We start from the raw sequence: 18,452 nt of genomic DNA on the forward strand, positions 1-18,452 counted from the left end.
CCAACTTGTTATTTTGTCGAAGTTTTTCTCTGTTACAAATCAAAACCACAAGCGTCACTTGTTTGTTTTGGTTTTTTTTATAGGTTTATATTTCTCTTTCGATAAGATGATGAAGTCTTATTCCTCACCAAAGATGATGGTGATGCTAAAATTCCTGACTGCCGGTCTAATCTTAACCCTTTCGATAACTTCTGTTGCGGGCCTTGCGGCAAAAGGTGGTGGTGGTGGCAGCAGAGGTGGTGGTCGCGGTCGGGGTGGTGGTGTTTATGCGTTCGGCAGACACTCTAATCATCATCTTCATCATCATCATCATCATCATCATCATCATCATCATAATAGCACTGCCACTAACGTATTAATTTTGCTTTTATCATTGCTTGGTTTCTTTATATTTGTTTGCATTGTGATATTTGTGTATCGTCGTTGGTTGTCCAAAGAACCTGAACCTTTGAGAACGTGATCCATATCAGAACGATGGGGTTTTTATTTTATTTCGTAAGATAGACATTTTTTCAGATATTGTAATTTTGCGTGTTAAGTGATGCTACCAAATACTATTTGATCAAACATCCAATTCGGCAAAAAAAAACAACAACGAAATACTAGTTTTGTGTTTGGATTTGGGAGGTATTTTGGATCTTGGTTTGCAAGAGCTTCACAGAAAAGTTTGTCTATAATGATAGTCTCAAGTCTCAATCCAATTACTTCCATATCTCTCAAGATTTTAATGTAAAACCAAAGTTTTCGGAAATACTGATGATGTACATTACCTTCAATAATATTACAATCTAGATAGTAATAATACGATACATATATGAATGTCAATATCTCCGAATTTTCTTGGTTTTAGAACAAAGACATATTATAGGTTTTTAAATCAGGGCCCAATGGATCCACTGGCCCGTTTAATTTATGGAGTCAGACTCGAGAGTCGACACTACCCCAATTGCCCAAAAGACTCACGTAACTGTAGTTTAAGTTGAGTTTCTATTTTCTAATATATATATTTTTCTCTTATATAAATTATAACTTGGAAGTTTTTATAAGTCGAATTTATAAATCACCTATACTTGAGTCCTTCTGTGAATTTATAAGTAGTTACTAATGTGTTAAATTCTCTTCGTTCATGCTTGTCAATCGATTGCAACGTTGTGTGTGCTCAATGATTCGTATCGGTTCAATTGTGGACTTTTCCTAAATAATTTATATGGATCAATATGACCATATTGTAAAATTTCTTATCCATTTATAAAATGTATAACTTTCTATTAAAACGAAATAATACAAAAATAGTTTAGCATCTAAACAAGGGTTATCACACCAAAAACGAAAGACAAGTAATGAGTTTTGGTATACATTTATAGATAACCATTTGGTATCTTTCAACATTCTCGTCCTTCTTATCATTATAATCATCTTTTTAATCAAAAAAGGTTTGCACATAACATAAGCTTTTTTCTTTCTCTCTTAATCAGAAAACAATCTTGTCTCACAAAAATATAATTAATGATTCTAAATTTCCCTAACCGTCCGATCACAAAAGATCGTGATCATCGCGTGGAAACTTTAGACCAATCTTTTCCCTAAACCGGACCGTACCAGATTCCTTCTCTCTCTCTCTGCTTAGAGAGTTTTAGGTTCGTTTTCCCACTTAAGCCAAATTGGACAAGATTTGGACGTTTCTGTATCTCTCTTAAAGCTAAAAAAAAGGGCGAATTTTTCCATGGCGTTGTCGGAGTTTCAGCTAGCTCTGAGCTTGGTGGTCTTGTTCTTCTAGCTGATTTGATCGAAACCCCATGTTCTTATGATTTTACACGACCTAATCCAAAACTCCAGGTCCTTGATTGATTCTTCTCTCTCTCCAGCTCCAGATTCTTCTGATTTCTTTTGTTATCATTTGTTTTTGTAAGATTTGTATCCGTTTTTGGGTTTTGCTTAGCTGATTCTTGCTGGATCGAGAGTTGAATAACTCTGCTTTTCTTCAATCTGGTTTTTTTTTTTTGTTTCATAGAGGAGAAAGGTTGTGGATTTCTCAGGTGGGGATTTGAGAATTAGGGTTTTCTGATTGGGGGTTTTCTTATTGATGTTACCTTCACCAAATTGTTGTCGGAGATCTAGATTTGGTTCAGTTATGGAATAATGGCTCGTCTCTTGCCATCTCTATTCGTAATTAGCATCTTCTTCTTCATCCAAAGACTCCTCCTTTCTTCGTTAATCCATCGCCAGCTATTGAATCTGAAGCAAATCTGAGAATCTACCGAACTCACGCACCTGTATATTGCTTACACGGTAGATATCTCTTCTTTTTGTTTCCGTTTTTGTTGAATCAACTCTTTTTTCTATTGGAAAGTTTGATATTTTGCTTCTCCATTTGTTAATTCACCTGTTCATTTTCTTTTTGGTGCACGATCTCTTGGCTTTCAGAGTTTGTAGTTAGTCGTAGTTGTGCAATCATAGTAAGTGGTCTCATCATATGTTGTTGCAGAGAGAATATATATACTTTGTGTTCTTCTTCTTAATGTTTTTGACTTTGTGTATGCTTTTTCTCTGGTGGATATAGGTACTAAACTCGTACGAATAGTTTCTTTTTCACATTGGGTTTCTTGTATCTCTGCAAAGAAAGCTAGATATATGGATTGTTTTATATGGGAACTGCATATGTTTATTGGCTAATTGCTTCTCTTTCCCTGAAGATACAGAGCACACGGAGACGGAGTACATATTGTTCAGCGCAAGTGAAAGCAAGAGCCTTTTTGTCTATTGATGGGTGAGGAGTTAGCTGACACAATGAACCTGGATTTGAATCTTGGGCCTGGTCCTGAGTCTGATCTCCAACCTGCACCAAACGAGACTGTGAATTTGGCTGATTGGACTAATGACCCGCCTGAGAGATCTTCTGAAGCTGTGACAAGGATCAGGACTCGGCATAGGACACGGTTCAGACAGCTTAATCTCCCGATCCCGGTTCTATCTGAAACCCATACCATGGCTATAGAGCTCAACCAGTTGATGGGAAATTCTGTAAATAGAGCTGCTATGCAGACTGGTGAGGGTAGTGAAAGAGGCAATGAGGATTTGAAAATGTGTGAGAATGGCGATGGAGCCCTTGGGGACGGTGTATTGGATAAGAAAGCGGATGTCGAGAAAAGCAGTGGCAGCGACGGTAACTTTTTCGATTGTAATATATGTTTGGATTTGTCGAAGGAGCCGGTTCTCACCTGTTGTGGTCATCTTTACTGTTGGCCTTGTCTGTACCAATGGTTACAAATTTCGGATGCAAAGGAATGTCCTGTTTGTAAAGGAGAGGTGACCTCCAAAACCGTGACACCGATCTATGGACGTGGAAACCACAAGAGAGAAATTGAAGAGAGTTTAGATACTAAGGTCCCCATGAGACCACACGCGAGACGCATTGAGAGCTTGAGGAATACAATTCAAAGGTCGCCTTTTACAATACCAATGGAAGAAATGATTAGACGTATACAGAATAGGTTTGACAGGGATTCAACCCCAGTCCCTGATTTTAGTAACCGAGAGGCATCAGAAAGAGTCAACGATCGAGCCAATTCGATCCTTAACCGGTTGATGACATCTAGGGGAGTTAGATCAGAGCAGAACCAGGCTAGTGCTGCAGCAGCAGCCATTGTCGCAGCATCAGAGGATATTGATCTAAATCCAAACATTGCTCCTGATCTTGAAGGAGAAAGCAACACGAGATTCCATCCTCTCTTGATCAGGAGACAGTTACAGTCGCACCGAGTTGCAAGGATCTCGACTTTCACTTCTGCGTTGAGTTCAGCTGAGAGGCTTGTGGATGCGTATTTTAGGACTCATCCGTTGGGGAGGAACCACCAAGAGCAAAACCATCATGCTCCTGTTGTGGTTGATGATAGAGACTCATTCTCAAGCATTGCAGCTGTTATAAACTCTGAGAGTCAAGTGGATACTGCAGTTGAGATCGATTCTATGGCTCTTTCGACATCGTCCTCGAGGAGAAGGAATGAGAATGGTTCGAGGGTTTCTGATGTAGACAGTGCAGATTCTCGTCCGCCTAGGAGAAGGAGATTTACTTGAGAAACATAAATAAGAAAAGCTTTCAACCTGGAAGCTGACGATGATGATGATTAAGAAGAAGATAAGAAGAAGATTGTGTAACTTTATTTTTCTTGTGTTGCTTTGTTGTAATTTGTTTTTGTATTTTTCTCGATAGGGATGGTTTTTTTTAATCGAAAATTTTCTTTCATCTTTTTTTTCTTCTGACGGTAAAATATCATAAACCTTTGAATCCAATATGGAATGTGTTCTTGATAACTATTCTTATAAAACAACAAACTTGAAAATTTTAATCGATTTCCAAATGATAATTAGATAGCTTGAAATTTTGTTGGATTTGAAAATCAGTAAGAAAATGTAGAATAAACTATTAACCTTTTTAAAACAAAACTTTTAGGCAAAATGCTAATTTTATTATTAAGTAACATGGTGTGTTTTTTCAACTTTGTAGACTAAAGCAAGTTAGTATATAAATCAGTTATGAAGCAACGTAACAATAAGACACTTTGGCCGAGTGGTTAAGGCGTTTGCCTGCTAAGTAAATGGGGTTTCCCCGCGAGAGTTCGAATCTCTCAGGTGTCGTATTATTTTTATTTTCTTTTCCTTGTCCCCTAACTTTTTTTTTTGACAGATTTGTTTAGAAACGATGATTATATGGTCGTAGAAAAATCCAATTTTTTTTTGAGAGTACATGTCACATGCGCACAGCGACATCCGACACGTCTATTATTTTCTGTTGAATCATCTCACTTCATATGGTTTTCTTCAACAATTATTTCACTTCTGATTACAACAAAAAAACTTATTTTTATACTATCATATGATATTTTCTTGGCAATATAAAAAAAAAAAACACCGCAAAAATACATTCACACGAGGGGAGACAAAAAATAAATAAGAACCCCCACAAAAACAGACATCTTCCACCATTTTCAGGCTTTCATCATTTATTAAATTATAAAGTTTCTTGGATTCTTGTTAACTTAAATATAAGCTGCCAAATATATATCAGCTTACACTTATAATGGTCCTGTTTTAATTGAATTTAACCTTAAATCTCATTGGAAAGTGATTGACAAAATTCAAAAAAATTATGAGGAAAAATGAAAATTTGAAAAGTGAAAATAAAATAAAAATAAAAACTCAAATGATGTGTGCGGGAAACGAGCGACGTCGCGTTATTCGATGCACGAACTCGAGCCAATAAGATGTTTTTAAATCTAAAAATGGCTATTAGATTCGTCATTACTTTTGTATTTTTCCACAATTTAAATTGACTTTTGCCGGAGATGTAACTTTTAAACTATTTTACTACTTCTTTTTGTTTTTACTCATAAAGATCACAAAGATTCACTCACAAGCGTATGTATATCTGAAGCAATTAAAAATGAGAAAATATTTGTCCTTTTACAGTTTTTGTTTTTCTTCTCTGTTACAAAAATGTAATTACATCTGAAAACAATACTAGAAAAAAGAAAGTAATCGAGCGTTGTAACGCACCATAATGGAGAAAATAGTAATACAATTATGAAGATAGTACAAAATCTCAGATGAAAATATAGTAAATAATTGTAATTAAATGAGATAAAATCAATTTCTAAAAAAAAAGTAAAACCACCTTCGTGAATTGTGATTCGGTGTTTTTAAAAAGTGGGGAATAAAGACAAAACAGAGACCACCACCATTAATGGCTTTCTTCACCGATACGAACAAGACAGGACACAACAAACTCAATCCCAGCCTCCTCCTCCTCCGTCTTCTCCCTTATTCCCTTTTCGTTTAATCCCCCAATTTTTTCAATTAATCCCTCCTTTTCTCCTCTTAATCTGAATCCGAAGCAACGCATAATCCATAACAAAGTCTGGAAAATTTCTTCCGGGTAAGAGAAAACTTCTTCTCTTTCTTTTCAATTTGGGGTTTTTTATTTTGAAATCGGGAACAAAAGATCCAGAATTACCTAATTCCGAAATTTATTATCGGGTTGGATTATCGTGTGACGACGAATCTAGCTTGCTTTTTGGGGGGGGAAATATAATTCTCGGAAGGTCAATTTTTTTTTTTGCTTCATTTTGTTGTCTTTGAATCTTTTGGTTTATGAATGGATTGTTTTGAAATTGTTTCATAGGTCAAAGAGACAAAGATATTGTTGAGATTTATGATATTGGGATTTGTATTTTTGAACACCGTTTCTCTATAGATTTCTGCTTTAACCTGATCCTTTTAATTGCAAAATTGTGAAACTTTGCTTGCACGATCTTTGTTTAGCTTTCACAGGTTAGATGCGTTGGTTCTTGTTCTCTAGTTAGATCTATTTTCATGTTTATCTCTGTTTAGTTAGATTGAAAAGAGAATAGGTTTTTGTTTGTTCTCTTGGAATTTTTCTCTTTTGATGTTTGATAGTCCTGTGATTGATTACTGTTTAACTGTTGAAGTCATTGGAATGTGCAAAGGTCTAGCTTTGTTCATAGCTTTAGGCCTATTGCTTTGTTTACCTATCTGAAAGTGCATTTATTGTTTTGCTTCAAATGTTTGATTATTTTATTTTATTCTTTGTTGCTTAAGAAGCTATAAAAAGTAAAAGACTTGATCAGCTGAACCAAGTATCTGCCCCTTAATCTACTTTTTTCCTTCTCAATATATCAACTATATGTATTAGCCTTCTCAATATAAGCTTGTATTGCTAATGATTCCTTTTTTCCTGCAGGATAATAAAGAGATCCATTAGGAGTAAATTATCTGACAAGAGAATACAAAGGGCAATTTCATTTTAGTTGAATTAGGGATTTGGGCTCGTCATGGCTCCTGGAGGCAGTGCTTTGAAAGAAGTCATGGAATCTAATTCAACGGGAATGGATTACGAGGTTAAAACGGCAAAAGTGGAAGTTAATAATAACAAACCTACAAAGCCAGGGAGTGCAGGGATTGGAAAATATGGGATCCATTCGAACAATGGTGTTTACGAGCTTCTTGAATGTCCCGTCTGTACAAATTTAATGTACCCTCCAATTCATCAGGTCAGTAGTATATGAGCTTGAACAGATTTGTAATTGACTAATTGCAATGTTTCATGTTCTAAATGTTATTTAATTCTACAGTGTCCGAATGGCCACACATTATGTTCAAACTGCAAACTGAGAGTGCAGAACACATGCCCTACATGTCGCTACGAGCTTGGTAACATAAGATGCTTAGCTCTTGAGAAAGTTGCAGAGTCTTTGGAAGTTCCATGCCGGTACCAAAATTTGGGGTGTCATGACATTTTCCCTTACTACAGCAAGCTTAAGCACGAGCAGCATTGCAGGTTTAGGCCTTACACTTGCCCTTATGCTGGTTCTGAGTGTTCGGTTACAGGTGATATCCCTACACTTGTCGTTCATCTCAAAGATGATCATAAAGTCGATATGCATGACGGATGCACCTTCAACCACCGTTATGTAAAGTCAAATCCACATGAGGTCGAAAATGCTACATGGATGCTTACGGTAAAACTTTCTTTCGATATGTTTTCTTCTTTTTATCAAAGGTTTCTAATTTAAAGTCTGATTCAGGTTATTTCTTCAGATGAAATTTTTATGCAGGTTGTGATTTTATATCATCATATGACTAAGCTTTTACATTCACCTTCTTTCGCTGTTATCCTCAACCATGAAATATTCCTGGCTTTAGCTCTTTTCTACAAAATACAGATTGGATTCTTTAGAAGGAACTATAGGAATCTCTGGCTCTGCTCTTTTATGCTATTTTTGGATTTCTATTTTGCCTATTAAATTTTGACCTTGAACAATCCGGTGCCAAACTCCCTTACTAGCTGCTATTCCGGTTCCCGCTTTGCTCTTCTTTGTTAGTCCAATTTTACGGTCTCCTTAAGTACCTACCATAGGGTCTCTTAGTCCCACTTTAATCCTCACACTTAAACTTGAATCTCAGTTACTAAAATTTTGTTTCCAGGTGTTCAACTGTTTTGGGAGACAGTTCTGTTTACACTTCGAGGCGTTCCAGCTGGGAATGGCTCCAGTGTACATGGCATTCCTTCGTTTTATGGGAGATGAGAACGAGGCGAAGAAGTTCAGTTACAGCTTGGAAGTAGGAGCTCATGGACGGAAATTAACATGGCAAGGGATCCCTAGAAGCATCCGTGACAGTCACAGGAAAGTCCGGGACAGTCAAGACGGACTCATCATCCCAAGGAACCTCGCACTCTACTTCTCTGGAGGTGATAGGCAAGAACTCAAGTTGAGAGTGACTGGACGAATCTGGAAAGAGGAGTAAACGAAAAACGAAAAACGAAGAAAAGAAGGAATCGATTGAAAAATGTTGTACATAAGAAGAAGCCTCGTGGAAGAGCTAATGATCATATGGAAGATTTGAAGTTTGTTGTCTGGTTTTAGTGTGGTATAATGGATTCTTCTCCAATGGGAATGAAGATGAGATGATGATAATGACAAATCTTCTATGATGAATCAGTTTGGAGGAGCCATTGTTACTATTTTGTGGCTGCAAGAACTATATTATCTCTGTATTTTTTGTTTTTTTTGTTGGGATTTCTTTTGTGGTTTCAGAGAATGTAGGAAAAAGTAAGACATGGTTTTGGCTATGTTCTTGTTGTAAAACCAAGTTCAAAACAGATTGGTGCACTTTTTATCTTTTCACAATGGTGATTTTCATTCAGTTTAGACTTGATATAGCAAGCTCGATGTTTAGGCATTACAGCATGATGACAACACGACAACACCTTACCCACATAGACACACTTTTACTCATTTGAGGAAAGGTAACTAACAAATATGAAAACCAAGCAAAATTTTCTATATCTACAACGTAAATATCTTTTCCTTTTGTTTTTCGTTTTTGTTGAATCAACTCTTTTTTCTATTGCAAAGTTTGATATTTTGATTCTCCATTTGTTATTCACCTGTTCATTCTCTTTTTGGTGCACGATCTCTTGGCTCTCAGAGTTTGTAGTTAGTCGTAGTTGTGCAATCATAGTAAGTGGTCTCATCATATCTTGTTGCAGAGAGAATTTAGACTTTGTGTTCTTCTTCTTAATGTTTTTGACTTTGTGTATGATTTTGTCTGGTGTATATATAGTTACTAAAACTCGTACGAATAGTTTCTTTTTCACATTGTGTTTCTTGTATGTCGCCATACAAAGCTAGATATCTCTTTCCCTGCAGAATAATACAGAGCACACGGAGACGGAGTACATATTGTTCAGCGCAAGTGAAACCTGGATTTGAACCTGATACATAAATTTGTTATCGTTTGGTCATTTTAACCGCTCCCTCTAATATTTACCTCCTTTTTATAAGTTACACATCTTTTACATATCTCTCTCTCTCTCTCTCTCTCTCTCTCTCTCTCTCTCTTTCTTTCTAGAATATATTGACGCAGCCGCGAATCTCATCGTCATCGTCATCGACCAAGAGGAACCCTGATTTGCGGCTTTTCTTCCTTTCAATCTCAATTCGATTCGTTTTCTTTCTGTTGAAGGATCTGACCATCCAGATTTTCCCGGGAAATTTCATAATCAGACTCTTCTCTTTTTATCTTCATTTTATTTCCAGAAATCCCGATTCATCGCGATCGATTGTTGATTGCTGTATTTCTCCGATTGGATTTGGTGTTTTTGTAGTCCGATTTCACGGACTTGAATCCGATAGGATTGTTTTGTTTGTTGTTGATAATGAAAACATTGGTTGATGAATACAAGAGACTGTAAATGATGCCGGGTTTAGCGCAGAGGAATAATGACCAATACTCTTTTGGCTTCTGGTCAAAGGAAATCGATGGTGTCAGCTATAATCAGCTCCAAAAGGTACCTTATCCCACATTGGTTCTCTTGCCTCTGATTCATTCTTTAATTGCTGTTTAGAGATGTTTTTGCTTTCATTGTATCAATCCAAGTTCTAGTTCAGATCTTATTCACATATATGTAGCTAAATGACGATGAATCATTAACTCAAAGCACATTGTTCTGAACTTGTGTGCAGTTCTGGAGTGAGCTGTCACCGAAAGCTAGGCAGGAACTCCTTAAGATTGACAAACAGACTTTGTTTGAGCAAGCTCGTAAGAACATGTATTGTTCCAGATGCAATGGTCTGCTTCTCGAAGGTTTCTTGCAGATTGTTATGCATGGGAAGTCCTTGCATCCGGAGGGATCATTAGGGAATTCTCCTTGCAACAAATCAGGGGGATCCAAATATCAATATGACTGTAACGCAGTTGTTAGTAACGGATGTGCGGATGAGATGCAAGATCCGTCTGTTCATCCGTGGGGAGGTCTCACCACAACACGTGATGGGTCGCTTACGCTTCTTGATTGCTATTTGTATGCAAAGTCTCTCAAAGGACTTCAAAATGTAAGTTCAATGCAAGGTTTACCTATTTGCAATCAACTCCAGTTCAACTAGTTAATCTATTGGTTCTAGCAGGTGTTTGACAGTGCCCCTGCTCGAGAAAGGGAACGTGAGTTGCTATATCCTGATGCTTGTGGTGGTGGAGGCCGGGGATGGATAAGTCAAGGAATCGCTAGCTTTGGTAGAGGGCATGGAACAAGAGAAACGTGTGCTCTACATACTGCAAGGCTTTCTTGTGATACACTGGTGGATTTCTGGTCCGCACTCAGTGAGGATACTCGACAATCTCTTTTGAGGATGAAAGAAGAGGATTTTATGGAGAGACTGAGGTACAGGTATGTCGCTAATTGATTTAATTCCTTGTTGTTCAATCACAAATTGAGTCGGAAAGTTTTTGGACATGATCTGGGTCATGGGTAACAGGATATGTTACCACTCAAGTTATCACATTTTGAATTGCAAGATGAATAGGCATTTCGTTGTCTGGACTATTCAAGATGTTCTTACCAAGTCATGCAATACAAGACTCTTCTTTGTCTGGTCATGTCGAGACTTTTTTCGCTCGGCTTAATAACAAATGGATCTTTCAAATTACAGATTCGACAGCAAGAGATTTTGTAGAGACTGCAGACGAAACGTTATTCGTGAGTTCAAAGAGCTTAAGGAACTGAAACGAATGCGGAGAGAACCTCGGTGTACCACATGGTTTTGTGTTGCCAATACAACATTCCAATATGAGGTGATTTATCTATGTTAACCTTTTCATCTTTGTGGGTTCCTATAGTCTAGCGTTATGCTTTTCGAAAAGTATATTACTATTTCTCTTATGAGGACTAATTGCGAGATGGGACTACAAATATAATTGCAATATTAAAGGTATCCATTGATTCGGTGAAAGCAGACTGGCGGGAAACTTTTTCTGAGAATGCTGGAAAGTACCATCACTTTGAGTGGGCAATTGGATCCGGAGAAGGAAAATGTGATATCCTCAAGTTTGAAAATGTTGGCATGAATGGGAGAGTTCAAGTCAATGGCCTAAACCTTCGTGGTTTAAATTCATGCTACATTACCCTTAGAGCTTATAAATTAGATGGCCGCTGGTCTGAAGTATCCGCCAAAGCCCATGCATTAAAAGGTCAAAACTGTGTTCACGGCAGGCTAGTAGTTGGGGATGGCTTTGTTTCAATCAAGAGAGGTGAAAGCATCCGAAGGTTTTTTGAGCATGCTGAAGAGGCTGAGGAAGAAGAGGTAGATTCCGGATTCATACACTTTTTAACTTAAACTTCTCAAATGTTTCAGACTACATGAATATTATTCTTTCCACTTTATAAACGATACCGCTGTGCTTCCTATGTTATAAAAGGATGAAGACATGATGGACAAAGATGGGAATGAGCTCGATGGGGAATGCTCTCGTCCACAAAAGCATGCAAAAAGTCCAGAACTTGCTCGAGAGTTTCTATTAGATGCTGCAACAGTTATTTTTAAAGAACAGGTTTGTTAGATATAGGTTCCCTCAAATCACATTTTATTATTGTTATTTTGTGCTATATTCGGTACTTATTTCTGTCAGTTATTGATTATATCTTAGGTTGAAAAAGCATTCAGGGAGGGAACCGCTCGGCAAAATGCACATAGTATCTTTGTATGTCTTACATTGAAACTATTAGAACAACATTTACATGTTGCCTGCAAGGAAATTATTACCTTGGAGAAACAGGTAGGTATCCTGTCTTAAGGTTCTGAAAACAATTTGATCAAGATTATGTCCAACAGTTTCCGTTGTCTTCACTCCGGCAGGTGAAACTTCTTGAGGAAGAAGAGAAAGAAAAGCGTGAAGAAGAGGAGCGGAAGGAGAAGAAAAGATCCAAAGAGAGGGAGAAAAAACTTCGCAAAAAGGAGAGATTGAAGGAAAAAGACAAAGGCAAGGAGAAGAAAAACCCTGAATGTAGCGATAAAGACATGCTGCTGAATTCATCAAGGGAAGAAGAAGATCTTCCAAACCTTTATGATGAGACGAACAATACCATAAACAGCGAGGAGTCAGAAATTGAAACGGGGTATGCAGATTTGTCTCCACCTGGTTCTCCTGATGTTCAAGAAAGACAGTGTTTGGATGGTTGCCCTTCTCCAAGAGCGGAAAACCACTACTGTGACAGACCTGACAGAGATATTAAAGATCTTGAAGATGAGAATGTGTACTTTACAAATGATCATCAAAAACCTGTTCACCAGAACGCAAGATATTGGAAAGAAGTGCAGTCTGATAATGCTTTGAGGTGGTCAGATAAACGCAGATATTCAGATAATGCTTCTTTTGTCAGTAGGTCAGAGGCAAGATACCGTAATGATAGATTAGAAGTGCCTTCAAGGGGATTCAATGGGTCAAACAGACAGTTAAGAGTGAATGCTTCAAAGACTGGTGGCCTGAATGGTATCAAGTCTCATGAGAAGTTTCAATGTTGCGACAACAGAATCAGTGAGAGGTTTGACTTCAGTTCTTGCAGTTGCAAACCAAGTTGTGAATATCGGGCAAAAGTAGAACCTAAAACCGCTGGATCCAGAAGCACGCGAGAACCAAAAACCATATCCAATTCGGACTCTGCTCTTGATGCCTCCAAGCCAGTGTTCCAAGGCAACAGGTATACTCAACCAGACTATACTCGTGAGTTAAGACTTAAAAGCAAGGTTGGAGTTGGTCCAAATCCTTCTACTACTAGAGATTCACTACATTCAAAACAAGTTTGGGAGCCCATGGAGCCAAAGAAGTACCCACGAAGCAACTCGTACTCTGAAGTAACAGTTAGATGTTCAACATTTAAGGCTGAAGAGATAGAAGACGCTATCGTTGCTGAGAATTCATCTGACCTTTTGTCTCAATGTAAGGTTACAGAGAAGTTGGATAATATCAAGCTTAAAGATGAAAACAGCATGGAGTCCGGGGAAACAAAGAATGGGTGGCATTTGAAAGATCCTATGATGAGTAGTACATCGAGTTCAGACAATTGCTCGTCATGCCTGAGCGAGGGAGAGAGCAATACGGTTTCGTCAAACAACGGAAACACTGAATCCTCCTCCACATCTGATTCTGAAGACGCCAGTCAGCAATCTGAAGGAAGAGAGAGTATAGTTGTTGGTACACAGAACGATATCCTCATACCAGATACTACTGGGAAGAGTAAAATTCCGGAAACTCCTATAGTAGTAACTGGGAACAACATGGATAATAACAGTAACAATAATATGGTACATGGTCTTGTTGATGTGCAACCACAAGGAGGCATGTTCCCTCATTTGCTAACCCAGAATCTACAGTATCCCGTTTTCCAGACTGCTTCACCAATGGGCTACTTCCATCAAGCACCACCAGTCTCTTGGCCCACGGGTCCAGCCAATGGATTGATTCCATTCCCTCACCCTAATCCTTATCTATACACAGGTCCGCTCGGATATAGTATGAACGGAGATCCCCCGCTGTGCTTGCAGTACGGTAGCCCATTGAATCATGCGGCAACTCCCTTCTTCAACCCTGGGCCAGTTCCAGTGTTCCATCCATTTTCCAAAACCAACACCGAGGACCAAGCTCAGAATCTTGAGCCGCCACTGGAACTAAACTGTTTGGCTCCACCGGAAACACAGACCGTAAATGAAGACAGCTTCTCCTTATTCCATTTCAGTGGACCTGTAGGTCTTTCCACTGGAAGTAAGTCGAAGCCTGCTCATTCCAAAGACGGGATTTTGCGCGACGTTGTTGGAAATATCTATACGAAAGCGAAAGAGAGCAAAGAGGTTGAAGAGTATAACTTATTTGCAACTGGCAATGGCCTGAGGTTTTCGTTATTCTAAAGTAACGGTTTTGGGTTTGTTGTTGATTTAAACTGTGGAGTGTGAGGTGTTTTATGACTTTGTATCATCCGCAACGTTATTTATTCGTCTGGAAAACAAAACAAAAAATCTTTCAATTTTAAACCTTTTTTTTTTAGCTTTTTTTTTCCTTACAATTTACACTTTTCTCTCACGTTTTGGATTTATACTCTCTGTTCATTTTACTTATTTTTATATTCTTGCTTCAATGTTTTATTTGATGTAGAGCAATGTTAAGATCTGCCCGATTTGAAGTGTTTTTTCACTGAATATTTGGTATTATTCAATATATTCAACATGAGTCTTTTATGATAAATGATAATTTCTGTAATGTTGAAATGATTTACATGTTAGAATAACTGTTCATTATTGAACTTAATATTTTTAGTTTCTCACAATTTCATTTGTGAATTAAATGCGAAATTCTATGTAAAAGGAAAATTTTCTAAAAAGATTTTATAAGAAAACTAAAATGTTCTATATTGTGTAAACGCAAATTCAAACATAATTTTCGTTTTACAAAAAAAACTGATAGCACAGCTAATTAAAATGTCATTTTAGATATGTAAATATTTTATGAGTTGAAGAAAAAGAAAGGTAAACATAACATATTGATTAAAGCAAAATTCAAAAAACAAAAAAACTCATACTGCAATGTATCTAGCTGCAGAGGTCACATAGTACAATATATTAACGAAGCAACAAAAACAAGACAAACAGTTACACATACATATATAATCTTCATAAATCGTTGGGGATTGTAGAAAGGACGGAATGTTCAGGCTTGTGATGACACTCAAAATCTAGATGAACAAAAGCTCTTTCCACCTCAGGAAGTTCTTCAAGCTTTATTTGCAATGATTCACCAATCGCATGAGCTTCTTTCAATGGCAAATCCTCTGGCAGTTCTATATCCACCTGCCAATCGCATAGAACAATAATTCAACCCAAAGCTATATAGTTAGTTAAATAAATCTTATTTATATACTGATCAGCAAATATTTTGCGATGAATTATACAATAGTCAAGTGTAAGTAGGAACTGATTTCCAACTTCTATGATATATTTAAGTTTGTAACTATATGATTTTTAATTTTTGTTTTCTTTTAACTATATGATTGAAACATTAATTAGTATGTGTGCACATATAGACGAACCTCGACAAAATAAAGAACACCGAAGGTATATGCACGGACGGTATCCACATGTTTGATATTATCGCCGCCTTGTCGCATCACTAGGTATGTCAACTTTTGTAGTACTTCTGGAGGAGCTGATTGTCCGATCAATGAAACTATATGAAAATAAATATGATGAATATCTTGTGAGTAGATATGTCGAACAATACGACAACATCGAAATACAAATTTACCTGCATTTTCCATAACAGTCCCAGACCAATTGACAATAGTGTAGATGGCTAAGAGAATAGCACCAGTTGGATCGAGCCACCAGTAAAAAGCATTAGCAAGAACGGCCGCAACCAATCCAAGAACATTTGTTACCACATCAAAGTGATGATCCTATAACGAACATGCATAATCAGTCAGTCTCCATTTTTGCATGAAATTATAAGAATATATATGCACATATTTACCTTTGCATATGCACGGACTATATGGTTTCTCGAGCTTTTGCAGTAGATCCATAAGACGAGTTTAATAGCGGTTGCGCTTAGCATGATTGAATACAACCAAATCAATTGGACATGATTCATTTTCTCTGAAGGTTCATTTGAAATCAATTGCTCAGCTGCCACAAGCAGCACTTGGAACCCTACGCATTTGTGTATGAATGGTTAGTTTATAGCATTACATTTTCATTAAAGCAATTATAATATATAGTTTAGAGTTATATAAGAAAATCATGAAAAAGGAATATATGTATACCAAGGGTAGCCATAACAGCGGCGAAAATGATGATTCCAACAGGTTGCACCCTAAGCTTTCCTATAGGATATTTGTAGATATTTACGTTCTTCATAGACAAATGTGTGAACCAAAGTATTCCTCCCGCCATAAGGTCAAGCAATGAGTCGAGTGTAGATGCTGCAATCGCAATGGATCCACTCTTTACCGTAGCATATATCTACACATTGTAGACATTTGATATATAGACGACGTCACCAAAACAATGTTATAAATGTTTCAATAGATCAAGTCACACCTTGAGAGCAAGTAAAAAGATGTTAGCCCAATTTGAGATTTGCATGGCAAGCTCTTGTGCAGCTCTCTCAGCTCGATCTTCTTCTTCTTCTTTTTCATCGATGGTATACTCATCTGATCGAGCTAAGAAACTTTCTACTTCTTCAAAGGATTTTAGTGTTGCCAATTGTCTTTCGTAGTACTCCTTTTCATCTTCAAAAAAAGAAGAAAAAGCATATTTGGTTTAGTAGTTGTGACAGTTATTATCTAAATTATTATGTAAAACATAGATACCTTCTTTGAGGCCTGCAGCTTTGGAGACATCAAGGTGCAAAGGGTTCTCGGGATCGATTTTTGATCGAAGTTTTTGAGGCAAATCCGCGAAGAAATTCGATTTCATAGAAGAAACCATACCGGTTAACTTTGGTTTGTGATCAATAGCCTCATGATCGTTTGACGAAAGCAACGGTGTTTCCGGACAATAATTGACTTCCATTTCTGGAAAATTATTAAACAAATCATCGTACAAAAAAAACATGAATAAATTAACTACTAGAATTTGAAGGGGAAACCCCCTTAGAATAATTAAATAAACTATTAAATGAAAAAAAGTATATACCGATGATATTCAGGAGAATTTTTATGCTTGCAGGTGATGAACAAAGAAAAAGATAAAGGATTGTACACAGAGATTGGTTTTTATAGATAGATTATAAGATATTTTATGTGCGTTCATTGAATTTTTGTGGTTATTTATTAAATTATTGTATGGAATAAGAAAATAGAGATGATGATGATGATGATGATAGAGACAGCCCTGGTACTTGCCCACATGCAAAAGCATCAACAAAGCTTGTCTGATCCATGCCTTAGTCAGGAGCTTCTTGTTCCGTGACGATTTTATATTTTGGGTACATGACAATCTTATTTTCTTATTTAGAAAACGACACGTGTAGTTTACAGTGTTGTAATTGCAAAGCATAAATGATATTCAACATTCGGAACCCTAATTTTGAATAATGCTCACATCAGCGCGTTTCGACAAGAAATAACAATTAAACTTCTACAAATAACTGAAACCTTTTTTTTTTATAAAAGGCTTAATTTTTTTTTTTAATAATCATTAGAGAATTGAAACCAAATTTAAAGATAAGGGGTAATCCAAACTTAAGTAACGTAATTCAAATACGAAAAAAAAAAAAAAAAAAAATTTGACAAATGAGCGTTGAAATAGGAGAGCCCAAAGAAAAATTAAGTATGTGAATATTCATTAAGTCAACATGAAAAATTGTATGATAACAGTAACACATTGAGATGTATAAAAGTTTATTATTTAAATTTATTTTGCAGACATCACATATAAACAGACATACCCACATATATATAACCTTTTAACTACAAATCACGTATCAAAATATCTTATTCATGTTCGACAGTACATATAAGTACCTGACGTGGACTTCTTTGGCTTGAAAATATTTCTTCAATCCAAAAGGAGTCGAAAATTTGAAGTCAGAACTGTGGGTTATAAACTTGGTGAATCCTTTGAAAATCAACAAAGAAACCAAAAAAAAACAAAAAAACAGAAACAGAAAACCCCAACATGGGTAAAATATGAAGAAAATTAATTTTTTGGAGTTAATTCTATTTCTATTAAATTATAGAAAATATTTTCCCCAATTTTTTACAAACGCTCTATGACTTATTGGGACATTTCTTTATTTTATAGAATAAAATTCTACAGAAAAAAAATCTTTATAGATTCACTTTTTCATTAAATTTATAGAAATTGTTTCCCCAATTTAAAATTATAAATGCTCTATGATTTGTTGGTAGATCTCTTTATTTTTAGTTATTTATTTTTATACAAAAAGGTGATAATTTCTTTCTTCTCCAATTTACAGCTAAACGCTTTAAGACTTATTGGTAGATTTCTTTATATTTATAGTATCCTACGTTTTTATAAATGAGGAAACAATTCATTTAAAAGTTTACAACCACGAGTTGGTGCAACAATCTCTCGAATGATATGTGA

The 18,452-nt window shown here is 36.5% G+C and overlaps 4 protein-coding genes and 1 non-coding gene across 12 annotated transcripts; 4 read left to right on the forward strand and 1 right to left on the reverse strand.

The window, feature by feature from the left end:
• Positions 1–1,392: 1,392 nt before the first annotated feature.
• On the forward strand, positions 1,393–4,339 carry AT3G58030 (RING/U-box superfamily protein). 4 transcript variants are annotated; one of them, NM_202724.3, is made up of 3 exons: positions 1,612–1,836; positions 2,012–2,289; positions 2,694–4,312. In NM_202724.3, the coding sequence occupies exon 3, from the start codon at positions 2,764–2,766 to the stop codon at positions 4,072–4,074; it is 1,311 nt and encodes a 436-aa protein (NP_974453.1). In that variant the 5' UTR covers positions 1,612–1,836; positions 2,012–2,289; positions 2,694–2,763; the 3' UTR covers positions 4,075–4,312. The 4 variants fall into 4 exon arrangements, with proteins under 4 accessions (NP_001190122.1, NP_191362.2, NP_974453.1 ...); NM_202725.1 differs by having other exon boundaries at positions 1,706–1,836; positions 2,700–4,247; NM_001203193.1 differs by lacking the exon at positions 2,012–2,289 and having other exon boundaries at positions 1,393–1,836; positions 2,700–4,291.
• A 214-nt stretch (positions 4,340–4,553) lies between these two features.
• Positions 4,554–4,635, forward strand: AT3G58035. Its single transcript has one exon. It is a non-coding gene; the product is annotated as a tRNA-Ser (tRNA).
• A 1,034-nt stretch (positions 4,636–5,669) lies between these two features.
• SINAT2 lies at positions 5,670–8,755 on the forward strand. 3 transcript variants are annotated; one of them, NM_001339903.1, is made up of 4 exons: positions 5,699–6,327; positions 6,758–7,067; positions 7,149–7,535; positions 8,002–8,755. In NM_001339903.1, the coding sequence occupies exons 2-4, from the start codon at positions 6,849–6,851 to the stop codon at positions 8,320–8,322; spliced, it is 927 nt and encodes a 308-aa protein (NP_001326739.1). In that variant the 5' UTR covers positions 5,699–6,327; positions 6,758–6,848; the 3' UTR covers positions 8,323–8,755. The 3 variants fall into 3 exon arrangements, with proteins under 3 accessions (NP_001326740.1, NP_001326739.1, NP_191363.1); NM_115666.2 differs by having other exon boundaries at positions 5,699–5,932; NM_001339902.1 differs by having other exon boundaries at positions 5,670–5,932; positions 7,149–8,726.
• A 626-nt stretch (positions 8,756–9,381) lies between these two features.
• Positions 9,382–14,554, forward strand: AT3G58050 (uncharacterized protein). Of its 2 annotated transcripts, none has more exons than NM_001339904.1 (8): positions 9,382–9,868; positions 10,044–10,412; positions 10,485–10,744; positions 11,007–11,148; positions 11,286–11,657; positions 11,773–11,904; positions 12,001–12,129; positions 12,210–14,554. In NM_001339904.1, the coding sequence occupies exons 1-8, from the start codon at positions 9,773–9,775 to the stop codon at positions 14,253–14,255; spliced, it is 3,546 nt and encodes a 1,181-aa protein (NP_001319788.1). In that variant the 5' UTR covers positions 9,382–9,772; the 3' UTR covers positions 14,256–14,554. The 2 variants fall into 2 exon arrangements, with proteins under 2 accessions (NP_001319788.1, NP_001325475.1); NM_001339905.1 differs by having other exon boundaries at positions 9,404–9,868; positions 10,482–10,744; positions 12,210–14,549.
• Positions 14,555–14,869: 315 nt separating this feature from the next.
• AT3G58060 (Cation efflux family protein) lies at positions 14,870–17,180 on the reverse strand (the record flags this gene model as incomplete). 2 transcript variants are annotated; one of them, NM_001339906.1, is made up of 8 exons in its annotated part: positions 14,870–15,191; positions 15,431–15,567; positions 15,646–15,796; positions 15,871–16,049; positions 16,163–16,361; positions 16,440–16,630; positions 16,712–16,915; positions 17,037–17,180. In NM_001339906.1, 7 exons carry the CDS (start codon positions 16,911–16,913, stop codon positions 15,015–15,017), a joined length of 1,236 nt encoding a protein of 411 aa, NP_001319789.1. In that variant the 3' UTR covers positions 14,870–15,014. The 2 variants fall into 2 exon arrangements, with proteins under 2 accessions (NP_001319789.1, NP_191365.2); NM_115668.3 differs by lacking the exon at positions 17,037–17,180 and having other exon boundaries at positions 15,013–15,191; positions 16,712–16,913.
• Between the last annotated feature and the right edge of the window lie 1,272 nt (positions 17,181–18,452).

The sequence above is a fragment of the Arabidopsis thaliana genome, chromosome 3 (assembly GCF_000001735.4).
Source record: "Arabidopsis thaliana chromosome 3, partial sequence".
In the NCBI taxonomy this organism is placed as follows: Eukaryota; Viridiplantae; Streptophyta; class Magnoliopsida; order Brassicales; family Brassicaceae; genus Arabidopsis; species Arabidopsis thaliana.

What these genes read in the sequence shown, in the direction of transcription:
- AT3G58030 (NM_001203193.1), top strand. Translation starts at nt 2,764, where the DNA reads ATGGGTGAGGAGTTAGCTGACACAATGAACCTGGATTTGAATCTTGGG.
- SINAT2 (NM_001339903.1), top strand. Translation starts at nt 6,849, where the DNA reads ATGGCTCCTGGAGGCAGTGCTTTGAAAGAAGTCATGGAATCTAATTCA. An exon ending in TGTACCCTCCAATTCATCAG is followed by an intron (nt 7,068 to 7,148) that starts GTCAGTAGTATA and finishes TTAATTCTACAG; the next exon opens with TGTCCGAATGGCCACACATT. An exon ending in ATGCTACATGGATGCTTACG is followed by an intron (nt 7,536 to 8,001) that starts GTAAAACTTTCT and finishes TTTTGTTTCCAG; the next exon opens with GTGTTCAACTGTTTTGGGAG.
- AT3G58050 (NM_001339905.1), top strand. Translation starts at nt 9,773, where the DNA reads ATGATGCCGGGTTTAGCGCAGAGGAATAATGACCAATACTCTTTTGGC. An exon ending in AAGAGGCTGAGGAAGAAGAG is followed by an intron (nt 11,658 to 11,772) that starts GTAGATTCCGGA and finishes ATGTTATAAAAG; the next exon opens with GATGAAGACATGATGGACAA. An exon ending in TTATTACCTTGGAGAAACAG is followed by an intron (nt 12,130 to 12,209) that starts GTAGGTATCCTG and finishes TCACTCCGGCAG; the next exon opens with GTGAAACTTCTTGAGGAAGA.